Here is a 12,167-nt window from a genome sequence, read left to right as displayed (position 1 = left end):
TTTGGTTAATGCAGGTCTTTTTTTGTAATTAGAGGTCTATTAACGGTTTGTTTAGGACGTGCTCATGAACACATAATAACTTATAATAAATTTGTGAGATTTTCTTATTGATGCTTGCCTTTTTAATAATGACGAACCCTGTACAAAAATTATCACCAATAAAAATAAGACAACTCATCAAAAGAATATAAAATTTAGTGCTTAAAATATATAAAATTTTAACGTGTTTTTACCCGATATTTACAAATATATTTTTTAAATTTTTTGTGAATTAAAATATGTGTTATCTAATTTTATTGATAAAAAAAAATTACAAATAATATTTAAAAAAATTTTGGGGCACTAGTACTACCGAAAAAACATAGCTACCGTATTTTTTTTTCTTGAATAATTTTAGTCCAACTCACCTACTACTGGGCTTTACCAACAACATGCCCTGATTTTCTTTTTATTACAATCGACCAGATTTTTCTAAATAATTCGACTAAGCTTTCCCCAGATATGTACACTGAACGCATATATATTTGAAGAACGTACATACATAAATACAGTATATTGAAATAAGAAAAAGAAGTGCAAAGGTTGTTCGTAAATAGGAGTGAAAGAATGGGTGTTATTGAGAAGAAGAGCAAGATACTTATATTCGGAGGAACTGGTTATTATGGTACGTACCAGGTGAAAGCATGTGTTGCAGCTGCTCATCCAACTTATGTTTATGTTCGCCCTATCAAACCTCATCATGATCCCTCCAAATCAGACCTTCTCCAAGAATTTAGATCACTAGGAGTTACTATTTTCGAGGTAAACACACACAAACAAGTTCATTATCCAGCACCTCTTGATGTAACGATATCTTCCTCGCTCTCTTTACATGATGTCGAGTGTGAGTGTATTTAACTAGCAAAATATACTATTAAAGCCGAATCAGAGATCTTTTGGAGTCTGTAGACTGTTATTAAGTTTTGGTTTTCGATATGTTTATATGGAAACCAATGCTACTTCTTGCTAGTATGAGTAACTAACTCTTCATGGCTGCCCATTTGATAAACCTTGTAATACAATTTCTGTAGGGAGAACTTGATGAACATGAGAAGCTTGTCGAGGCGATTCGTCAGGTTGATATTGTCATCGTAACTCTGGGAATGCCTCCAATCATGGACCAACTCAAAATAATAGCAGCCATGAAAGAGGCTGGAAATGTGAAGGCAAGTACTTGCTAACTAAATATTGTTTTCCTTGTTCAAGTTGCGTGAATCTGACACATTTCTTCTGTTTCTCAGAGATTCATTCCGTCAGAATTTGGGAACGAGGTTGACAGAATCAGTCCACTACCACCTTATCAAGCATGTTGTGACCAGAAGAAGATAATCAGAAGAGCAGCTGAAAAATCCGGAATACCATATACTTTTGTGGTCGCAAACACATATGGTGCATATTTTGTTAACTATTTGCTTCGTCCATATGACAAGAAAAGCAACAAAGTTACCATCTATGGCACTGGTGAAGCCCGGTGTAAGTTCTTTTCTTTTTATCATTCTTCAACTTAGTTACAACTATTTCAATGCAGTTTTTCGATGGAGTGCATAAAATACTTCATTGTTTTGATTGCTAATGTAGTCAGCTTCAACTACGAAAAAGATATAGCTGAGTATACGGTAAAAGTCGCAACGGATCCACGGACGGAAAATGGTTTGATTATCTACAGGCTACCCAAATGTATAATCACACAGATGGATTTGATTTCAATTTGGGAGAAGAAAACTGGACGCACCATGGAAAAGACCTACATCTCTGAGGAAAAACTCATCAATCTTTCTGATAGTAAGATTTACTCTTAGGCCTTAGCGGTAAAATTAATTGTGATTTGTAAATAATTAGAAAATAGTTTTAGTACAGACCGTGACAGTACTAGAATCTTAAACGATGCGGAGCTAAAAGAAATAACTACCGAAAGTGCATGAACTAAATTTTTTATTTTACGATCAGTCGGGACTTCAGCATATCCTGCTCCACCTAGTTCTCCCCAGCTTACAAATTATAATTTGTTATTGTAACTGCAGCCTTGCCGTTCCCGGATAATGTACCAATGGCCATACTTCACAGCCTGTTTGTAAAAGGTGAGGAGATGGCTTATGATCTAAAAGAGGATGACTTGGACGTTGTTGAGCTTTACCCAGAGTACAAGTACACAACAGTTGAAGAACTTCTTGATATATTTCTGGTTGATCCACCAAAGCCAGTTCTGGCTGCTTTCTGAGAATTCAATCGAGATTCTGGTTTCTAGCAAAATATTATAATGTGTTATTGTATCTATGACAGTGGTCATGTGCTTCACTCTTAAAATAATGGATGTTTGCCTGTAAGCTTAGAATTGAATAACACTGCAACAGATTTAAGACTCTGGTTCCGTTCACCTACCTTTATAGTAAAATACTAGACATTCTGGATCTGGACCTCTGGGCATGGGCTACGTTTAAGCAATTTAATATTTTCCAAAGGAACAACTTTCAATTCATATACAGTCAAAGAAGGAAAGGAATTCTACAATTTGAATCTCTAAAGTTCACTAATAGATTAGACTGCTCAATTTTTCTTTGTTAAGACGCACACATTTTCAACGACACGAACTCTCGTAAAATAAGCGAAAGAGATATGCTTACGTCAAGAGATGTCGATTAACAGCAGTCGTAAGTGCACTCTCTACTAGTACACGGTAACCTATTTACCATTCATTTGGGAGATACACCCTAATTCTTTGCCTAAATCTCATTTTAATTTCTTGCATCGATAATCCTACTTTTTTATTCCACAACTCTTGATGTGGTAGAAAGCGGTGAATCAAAATAACCGAATCACATTAAAAACAACTAGCATGTTTTCCTCATCAAGTCATCATCTGGAACTTCAGACGCCTCGTAAATGCTTGCATGTGAAGGGAGTTTAAGAGGCCGATTAATAAAACCTACGCAGGTACCCATCACCTTTGCAGTCATGTGAACTTTCTTACGGGTGTTGTAGTCCGGCTGCAATGTCAGGTATGGGACGCTCTTAAATTTCTTGTGGCTTGGCATATCGTTAATAATCAAGATACCTAGTCAAGTGCACGTATATTGAACTGGCACCATCAACCAGGGTTGTGTTTTTTGATAAAGGGTGTCCGAGCTAGCTTATGCGCACCTTGACTAATCGTGTAGAGGGCTAGCACAACATTCTACTGCCACGACCCTCTTCTTAAATCCATGCATACACGTTAAATCGAATTCAATATCTGGGGACGGTAAGATCTTAAAGTCTCGGATAACCGGGGTGAGTCAGGTTGTTTTGTATATTAGATTGTTTAACTCAATCTTTGCTCTCAATTACTACCGCTCTTTCTTTTTCATTTATAGACCGATAATGCTACATTTACACATCCATCCATCCTGCCAGATTCACTCATAATTAAATCTTCGATCTTATCATTTTATATCTTAGTAACTCGCAGTTTGATGTCGGGCGTCGTTTAAAATGATCCTCGCCACACTTTTTTGTATTATTTTCATTGTTGTTTTAGTTTTTACTGAGAGGACATATTTAATTAATAGCAGCTCCAAATGTTTAATAGTAGCTTTCTGTTTAAGGGGTTATGTATGATCCGAGGTATTGTTCTGCTAATTCCAAATTCATATCTAATGTTTGGTTGAGAAAATTTAACTCAAATTTAAAATACTGCTTCATTTATGAAAATAAAATATCTTTTCTTATGAGTAATAATTCATGCATACATCATCTCCTCGGCCCAAGATCATAGCAAACCAAGCTGAAAGGAAGAAGAGATTCTGACGAAGAAATCATCATGCTCTTGTAATGTACTACTAGAGCACAGAGTTGGCTTAATGATTTGTGCAGGATTTTCACCCGAGAAAGCTGTCGTGAACTCCATAGTTAATAGCATCTTCATAAAAGGTGAACAAATGAAAGAGGACGATTTGGATGCAGTGAAGCTTTATCCAGACTACAAGTATAAATCAGTTGATGAACTTCTTGATTTCGTTGATCCACCAAAACCAGGACTGGCAACTTTGGAGTAGTTAAAATTAGTTTGGTTTTCAATGAAGTGTAGATTAATTTCATTTCGATAAAATTAAGTCTGGTTTACATGTAACTGAATACAACGACCTTCGATAAAATTCAAGTTGCTTCAATTAGTTATTGCATTTATAGATGCATGTACAAGTCTTTCTTTTGTCTTAAAATTATGAGGTAAATGCACTTTACACCCTCAAACAAACAAAGTAAAGTTGAGAAAATAATTTTGTACCATAACTTTTGAAAATACAACTTGCACCCCTCAACTTCAACTTACTATCAGTATGCACCCTTTTGCAGATTATAATTAAAATAATAAGGGGTAAAACATGAACTTCATTTTAAAATATAAATAAATTTTAGTTAGAATTTCAAGTATAAGTTAAAATATTTATAAAAATGATTTCTTGTATATTAAATATTAATATTGATCAGAATATTTTCATTAAATGCACTTTAAAATTATAACGATGTCAAAAAATTTAAAATGAAATAATTACATTAAATTAAGTATATAATTAAAATATATATATATATATATATAATTATTTTGAATTTAATTTTGGTAGAATTATATAATTTTTGGCATTAATAATATAACTAAAATTCAAAACTCAACTATATAATATTATTCAAAAAATTTAAAGTTATTATTTTATAGCTATAATAATAAATTCAGTTTTTAATATAATCTGGAAAATAAAAAATTTAGTTTAGTTAATATTTTACTGAAATTCCCCCATTCTACCCCTTATTTTTTTAATAATAACCGTCGAAGGGGTGATTTCTGAATTGGCGGGTTGAAGTTGAGGGGTGCAAACTGAGTTTCCAATACTCTTGATACACATTTGTTTTTGAAACAAAATAAGAGGGTGCAAAGTGTATTTAACCCTAAAATTATCCTTTCTTTAGTTTTGAGTATACCTGACAATACTGGTACACGTGAACACGGTACGAAACGACACAAATAATTAGTGGTTTGAGTTTCCAATATAGGTACACGACACAGAAAGAAAGTACACAGAATAATTAAATAATTAAAATTTTAAAATTATATAATATACATACATTTATATACTAAATACTAAATGTGAATTTTACCCCGATGTACAGAATTTGTACATAACATTTGTACATAACATTTGTACATAATGACATAACATTTGATGTGGAGTGTTTTAATTGGTTTTGTTGATGTAAATATAGAGGGCACATTCCAATTAAAACACACCGCATGTCATTATGTACAAAATTTTGTACATCAATCATTTTTCTTCTAAATAACATATATATAATTGTAAATACTAAAATATATTTTATTGTTCCTTAATTACGTGATTGAGCACATCACTAAAGTGTGTAAACACGAATATATTAGTTCCAGATTAGTGTTATCAAATTGGTACATGAATGCAAATCCGGGTGGGGTTCGGTTTTAAGGTTTGATACACGAAAACACGAAAGTACACGGAACGTTTCTACACAGAACACAACACGGAACGTTGTCAGATCTACTTTTGATCTTATTTTTTCACTTACAGAGTTTGCAAGAACTATGACACCTCTCCCTGGTGTGAATCGTGACACTTCGAGCAAGTAACCGCCATTACAGGTATAGGAACTAAAACGCGACAAATTCTTGTGTGTTTCGTGCAAGAAATGGCGAACGTTGAAACAGGGGTCACGTTATAAGCTGAACACATCATTGGCTGTATATGCGACATTATAAGTTTAAATCAGTTAGTTGTGTAAGTTCGACACTTGGCTATGTAGAAAGTATGAGATATGTAATCCTAATGTTTTGTTGTTCGACTTTGGCAACTAAAATGGTTAAGTCTCTCTACTAATAATATGTGGTCTATAATAGAAGCACTTTTAGGACATTAGAAGACGAAGACTTTGAGAATGGATAGACATTTAGGACACAAAAAGACGAAGACCGAGAATTTGATAATGGATGGATTTTAGTCTTTAACTCCTGAGGTACTTTGAAGATGGAATGCAATTGTAAGAAAATGCAAATGAAACTTTCTCAACTTTTATAATTTTTTTTTATTCAAGGAAAATCACCTAAATATCCTTGTAGAATCCTGTCCATTTTTTGGAGTCTGTTACTCATTGAACAATCAGATTCTATTGTAATGGGTTCGAATCACGGAATTCGGTCTTTGATCCCTTGATATCCGAGACTGTTTACATGATAGTGCGGAGTTCAAACACCTTAAATAACATATTACTTCATGTCAAACTATTCAGGATCACAGAAGCTCTTTTTCTTAACATATAAATGTTTGTGAACAAATCTAACATTTGCTTTTGTTTTGCCTTCATTAAGTTTCATGATCTTCAACCCTCCAAGCTGCAGATCCTCGAGGATTTTGAATCCATGGGAATTAGCTGATACCAAGTAACTTATTTAGAACCAGATATGCCCCTTCTTCAAGTCATGTTATTAGACTCTTTAACCCAACGAAAAGCAGACTTCTCAAGGCCTTCAGTGAACATGATTATCTTCCTTGAGTTTTTGTAGCATCTCAGTGATCTCCTGGTCTACGCGCCACAGTTTTGTATAGTGGTTTATGGTTTCTTTAACCCGTCTTTAAATGCAACAAAATTATCAATCAAACTACTAATAATATGCGGTCTACAATAGAAGTACTTTTAGGACAAGACGAAGACAAAGACTTTGAGAACTGATAGATATTTATGATAAAAAAAGACGAAGACCAAGACTTTGAGAATGGATGAACATTAATTTCTAACTTGGGATGTACTTTGAAGAAGGAATTCAATTTTAAGAAAATTTACTAATGACATTTTCTCAACTTTCTTAATTTTTTTTATTAAAGTAAAATACCTAAATATACTTGTAAAACCATGTCCTTATTTTTGGAGTCTGCTGTTACTCATTGAACACTCATTTCATTAGATTCTATTGTACTGGGTTCGAATCCCGACAATTCGGTCTTTGATCCCTTAATATCCTACATGATTTACATGATTGTTCAGAGTTCAAACACCTTAACATATTACTTCATGTCAAACTTTACAGGATCACAGAAGTTCTTTTTCTTACTATACATCTAAATGTATGTGAACATTGATGACCCTGACAAACTTGTTGATGTCTTCATCATACATGGAAGTCTATTCCATGAAATGCTGGCAACAATAAGGTGATGAACTGATACTTGGTGCTTAGGCTAAAATTATTTTGTATTTAAAATAATGATAAAGGTCATTTGTTGTCTGATGTTTAGCCAACAGTCGGCCCATGTCTGGTAGTGGGCTTATATCCATCTGTCCTGGAAGTCTAATTGGGCTTCATTCGCCAGTTGGGCCGCTTATGCTAACACGTTCAATAGAAAAGACCACTCTCTCAGTGTGAGAGGGTACTCCATAGTCAATAGCATCTTCATAAAATGTGAAGAGATGAATTATGAACTAAAAGAGGATGATTTGAATGATTCTATCTAACAAGTATGCGATATATAATCCTAAATGTTGTGCTATTCGACTTTGGCAACTAAAATGGTTAAGTCTCTCTACTGTTAATATGTTATCTATAATAGAAGCACTTTTTGGACAGTAGAAGACGAAGACTTTGAGAATATATAGACGTTTAAGACACAAAAAGGCGAATACCAAGAATTTGAGAATGGATGAACTTTATTTTAGATGTACTTAGAAAGATGGAATGCAATTGTAAGAAAATGTATAAATGAAATTTTCTCAACTTTTTTAAAATTTGTTTATTTAAGGAAAATCACCTAAATATCCTTGCAGAATCCAGTCCTTGTTTTGGGAGTCTGTTACTCATTGAACGATAATTTCATTAGATTCTATTGTATTGGGTTCGAATTGCGGCATTTCGGTCTTTGATCCGAGACGGTTTACAAGATTGTTTGGTTTTCAAACACCTTAAATATTCGGACATTGACCCTGTTAATTGGTTTCTTGCTGTGTGTCATATACTAACATAATAATCAAACTTTTCAGGATCATACAAGCTATTTTTTTTCTTACTAAACGTATAAATGTTCAGTTTTTTTATCATGTGTCAATGTACACACCAATGGACACACGATAAGCGCAAAATTATATAAATTTTGGCTATTTTGATTAGTGTTTTTTTATATGTATGTCCACCACTAGTAGAAAGAAGGGAACATATAAAGAGGAAGAACTTGATTACTATGACAAACTTATCGATGCGCTCCGTCAGGTAGACATTATTATTGTAACACTAGGAGTGCCTTTATACCCGGAACAACTCAAAATAATAAAATTCATGAAATGCTAGGAGGAAAAACTTGTCGATGCGCGACGTCAGGTAGACATTGTTATTATTAATTTTCTTTATTTTTGAGCTGGTTTACTCACTCATTGAGTTTGCAAGAACTACAACACCTCTGACTGGCGTGAATTGTGACACTTCGGGCAAGCAACCACCATTACAGTATAGAAATTGAAGACGCGAAAAATTCTTGCATATTTTTTCCAAGAAAAGGCGAATGTTGAAAGAGGGGTCACGTTAAAAGTTGATGTTTGGAACACACCATTGGCAATATATACGACAACAACACTGCATCATTTGTGTTTTCTCTTTTTTACGGCTAAGAGCAAGTCCAATATTAAAAGTAAAATGGTAATAGCCATTGTTATAATTTTTGATCAGAAAGTAGTTTTTAATCTTGAAATACAACTAAAGCTTTAATACATAGTTCTAAAATAAAAACAACTACATTCCAATCACAGGACCGATGCATAATTCTAATTGATTGGATAATGCGGCTAGGATGAATATAGATATTTTTAATCCTAAATATACGACCAATGATCAATTTATGTATCATAGGACCGATGCATAGTTCTAATTGATCGGATAATGTGGCTATGATGACTATAGATATCTTTAATTTTAAATATAGGACCAACGATCAATTTATGTATTATAGGACAATGTATTGGACTAGCGGTGATTTTGAATTTTGAAAACTTAGTTCTATATTATAACAATACAATCAATTATAACTATGCATTGAACTTACTCTAACAAATGTTACTCTTCTTGATTAAGTGGAGTAAGAATTATCAAAATAATATTATTTTTGTTTTAAAAAATGTGCATGCCTTCATTGATTTTTTAACCTGGGTTTCAAACCTCTTGAGTTTTAACATTTGAGAACCATTTCAAAATAGTTGTACAAGTAGGACTCTCAGGCTATCTAGAAAGTATGAGATATTTAAATTTAAATTGTGCTATTTGACTTTTGTACCAACAATGGCTGTCTTGAACAGTGTGCTGTGTGCATATATAATCAGAGACGTTATGTCAGGAGTAAACATAAGGAGAGGGAAAAGAGAGAGAATAGGAGCACATAATAGTTTTGTATGGTGAAGACGAAGAATGATGAGTGGTGAGAAAAGCAAGATAATGATAGTTGGAGCAACCGGATATCTTGGAACATACATGGCCAAGGCTAGTGTTTCACTTGGCCATCTAACATATGCTTATGTTCCCCCATTAAGTCTCATGATCTTCAACCCTCCAAGCTGCAGCTCATCAAGTAATTTGAATCCATGGGAATTACCATATTTCAGGTAAACATATGTATACATTGTAGATGTTAGATTTACATTTACTAGAACCTAGCTACGTAATTCTCTTGTTTTTCAATTTAAATTTGTATGTGTTGTGGAATAAAAAGCTATTGTTTAGAACGCACCTTTATTTAATGCTAAATTTTTATGTTGTCTGGTGTCAGTGACCACAAATCTGGGGACCGGAATCTGGGTCTTCCTCTGTCACCTTAAGATTTTAGTGCGACCGGTTACTTAAGGGCTCGGTTTAGGTTGGCTTTTTTAAGAACTAAGATGGAAACATTCATGAATTTACAACTTAATATTCACACAAAATTACATAAAGGTACTTGATAAAAACTGTCTATAGTCCCGCTTAGAGATGCACAAAAAGTTCGGGCCCGAAAATCTGGTCCGGCCCGATCCGGTCAAAACCCGGTCAAACCCGGCCCGGTCAAAGCCCGGCCGGGTCCCGACCCGGGCTTCGGGCCTCTCGGCCGGGTCCCGACCCGGGCTTCGGGCCTCTCGGCCGGGTCCCGACCCGGGCTTCGGGCCTCGACGGGCCCTATATTTTTAGGCAAAGCCCGGCCCGGTTAAAAGCCCGAAAAAGCCCGGTTATAATCTGATTATTCTAATATATTTTCTTATATATTTATAAATTCACAGTTATTATAAATATAAATAATATTATAAACACATATATATTTACATATTTGTGATTAATAATATTATTTATATAATTCGTTGCATAAATAATGAAATAAGATATAATAAGTACATTATATATATTTGGATATCATTGTTATCATAACAATGATAAAACATATTATTCAATAAATATATTTATTTTTTGCTCAATTTAAATATTTTCAACGAAGTAATGTTTTCATAAAATATTTCATGTAAACTAATATATTTTTACGATGATCTAGTTGCTAACATATATATATTTTTCGGAATCTCAAATAATACTCGATCCGATTTAAATTAGAAAAAAGCCCGGTCCGATCCGATCCGGCCCGAAAAAAAGCCCGATTAGGCCCGCCTCGAGGGCCCAAATGGGCTCTGACATTTTCGGAAAGCCCGGCCCGGCCCGGTCAAAATCAAGGCCCGAAAAGCCCGGTCCGGTCAATTCTCGGGCTTTTTAAGGCCCGGTCAAACCCGGCCCGATGGGACTTTTGTGCATCTCTAGTCCCGCCAGAACAAAAATTTAAAGAAAAATATTAGTTATAACTTTTTCTTCCATTTTAGCCCCTTTTTGGCTCCGCCGCTGCTGTTTACATCACTGTTCGGAGTTCAAGCACCTACAAAATTTGGATCTTGAGCCTGTTAATTGGTTTCTTGCAGTGTGTCATATTGCATATTATTACCTAATGTCAAACTTTTCAGGATCATAGAAGTATTTTTTGATATAATACATTAACATGTTTGTATACATATAACGAGGGAGAACTTGATGACCATGACAAACTTGTTGATGCGCTCCGTCAGGTAGACATTGTTATTGTAACACTAGGCGCGACTTCGTACCTTGAACAACTCAAAATAATAAACGCCATGAAAGAGGCCGGGAACATAAAGGTGATAAACTTAGACTTCATGCTTAGGCTAAGTCGTTTAATATTGGTTTGATTCCTCACACTCCTCGCTATTTAATTATTTAGAGATTTATTCCATCGGAATTTGGAAATGAGGTAAAAAGAATCAGTCCGCTGCCACATTTAAAGCAATCTGTGACGACAAGAAAAAGGTCAGAAGGGCAGCTGAATAGTCTGGAATACCTTATACTTTCGTTTCTGCAAACTCCTTTGGAGTATATTTTGTTAATCTCTGATGAAAAGTTCAACAAAGTTAGCATCTATGGGACTGGTAAAACAAAATGTAAGTCTTAATTTTAAAGTTTATTAACTAAAATTTCATACTAGATGACCGGTCATCTCAAAACTAAAAGGAATTTCGTTCTGTCAAGCGATTGTTCATAATTTTCCGCGAATAGGAAAAATTCCTAGAAGGTGGGAATTAAGTGTGGATTTCACTTGGCCTCTTTAGATACTTAAAAAAAAATACTAGTGTTAAACCTACACGCGGAAAAAATTATAGCTGAGTGACGGTCGCAACCATCACTTGTCAGAGATTAGGATCCAAACTAAAAATGTGTGCATATTAATATCAACCAGAACAATTATATATCTCTTTAAATTGTGAACAGATGAATTATGAGCTGGAAGAGGATGATTTGGATGTCGTGAAGCTTTATCCAGATTACGAGTATACATCAGTTGATGAACTTCTTGATATCGTTATGGCTGATCCCCCAAAACCACAAGTATCTGTTTACGAGTAGTTAATTTGAATTCTGATTTTTACTAGATACAATAATTTCTATTTCCGTTTAGTATGTTGTTATTATTAATTATGATAATTAAGTTAAGTCAGGTTTGCATGTATTAGTACTGATTATCAATAAAAGTCGAAGTAGAAGCTTGGAATGTTTCTACCTGGAGTTATATTCTACA

The 12,167-nt window shown here is 34.2% G+C and overlaps 1 protein-coding gene and 1 pseudogene across 1 annotated transcript; both read left to right on the top strand.

Moving 5' to 3' along the window:
• The first annotated feature begins 571 nt into the window (after positions 1-571).
• LOC141675081 (eugenol synthase 1-like) lies at positions 572-2,334 on the top strand. Its single transcript, XM_074481794.1, has 5 exons — positions 572-801; positions 1,071-1,205; positions 1,281-1,512; positions 1,618-1,821; positions 2,061-2,334. The coding sequence occupies exons 1-5, from the start codon at positions 607-609 to the stop codon at positions 2,255-2,257; spliced, it is 963 nt and encodes a 320-aa protein (XP_074337895.1). The 5' UTR covers positions 572-606; the 3' UTR covers positions 2,258-2,334.
• Positions 2,335-9,370: 7,036 nt separating this feature from the next.
• LOC141674717 (isoeugenol synthase 1-like) lies at positions 9,371-12,167 on the top strand (annotated as a pseudogene).

The sequence above is a fragment of the Apium graveolens genome, chromosome 7 (genome assembly GCF_009905375.1).
Source record: "Apium graveolens cultivar Ventura chromosome 7, ASM990537v1, whole genome shotgun sequence".
NCBI lineage: Eukaryota > Viridiplantae > Streptophyta > Magnoliopsida > Apiales > Apiaceae > Apium > Apium graveolens.
The sequence above is the reverse complement of the archived record's forward strand: the minus strand, read 5'-3'. Positions and strand labels throughout refer to the sequence as shown.

Bases quoted from the DNA above. Each gene is read 5' to 3' on its own strand.
- LOC141675081 (XM_074481794.1), top strand. From the start codon at position 607: ATGGGTGTTATTGAGAAGAAGAGCAAGATACTTATATTCGGAGGAACT. The intron at 802-1,070 runs GTAAACACACAC...CAATTTCTGTAG, and splicing joins TAGGAGTTACTATTTTCGAG to GGAGAACTTGATGAACATGA. The intron at 1,206-1,280 runs GCAAGTACTTGC...TCTGTTTCTCAG, and splicing joins AAGAGGCTGGAAATGTGAAG to AGATTCATTCCGTCAGAATT.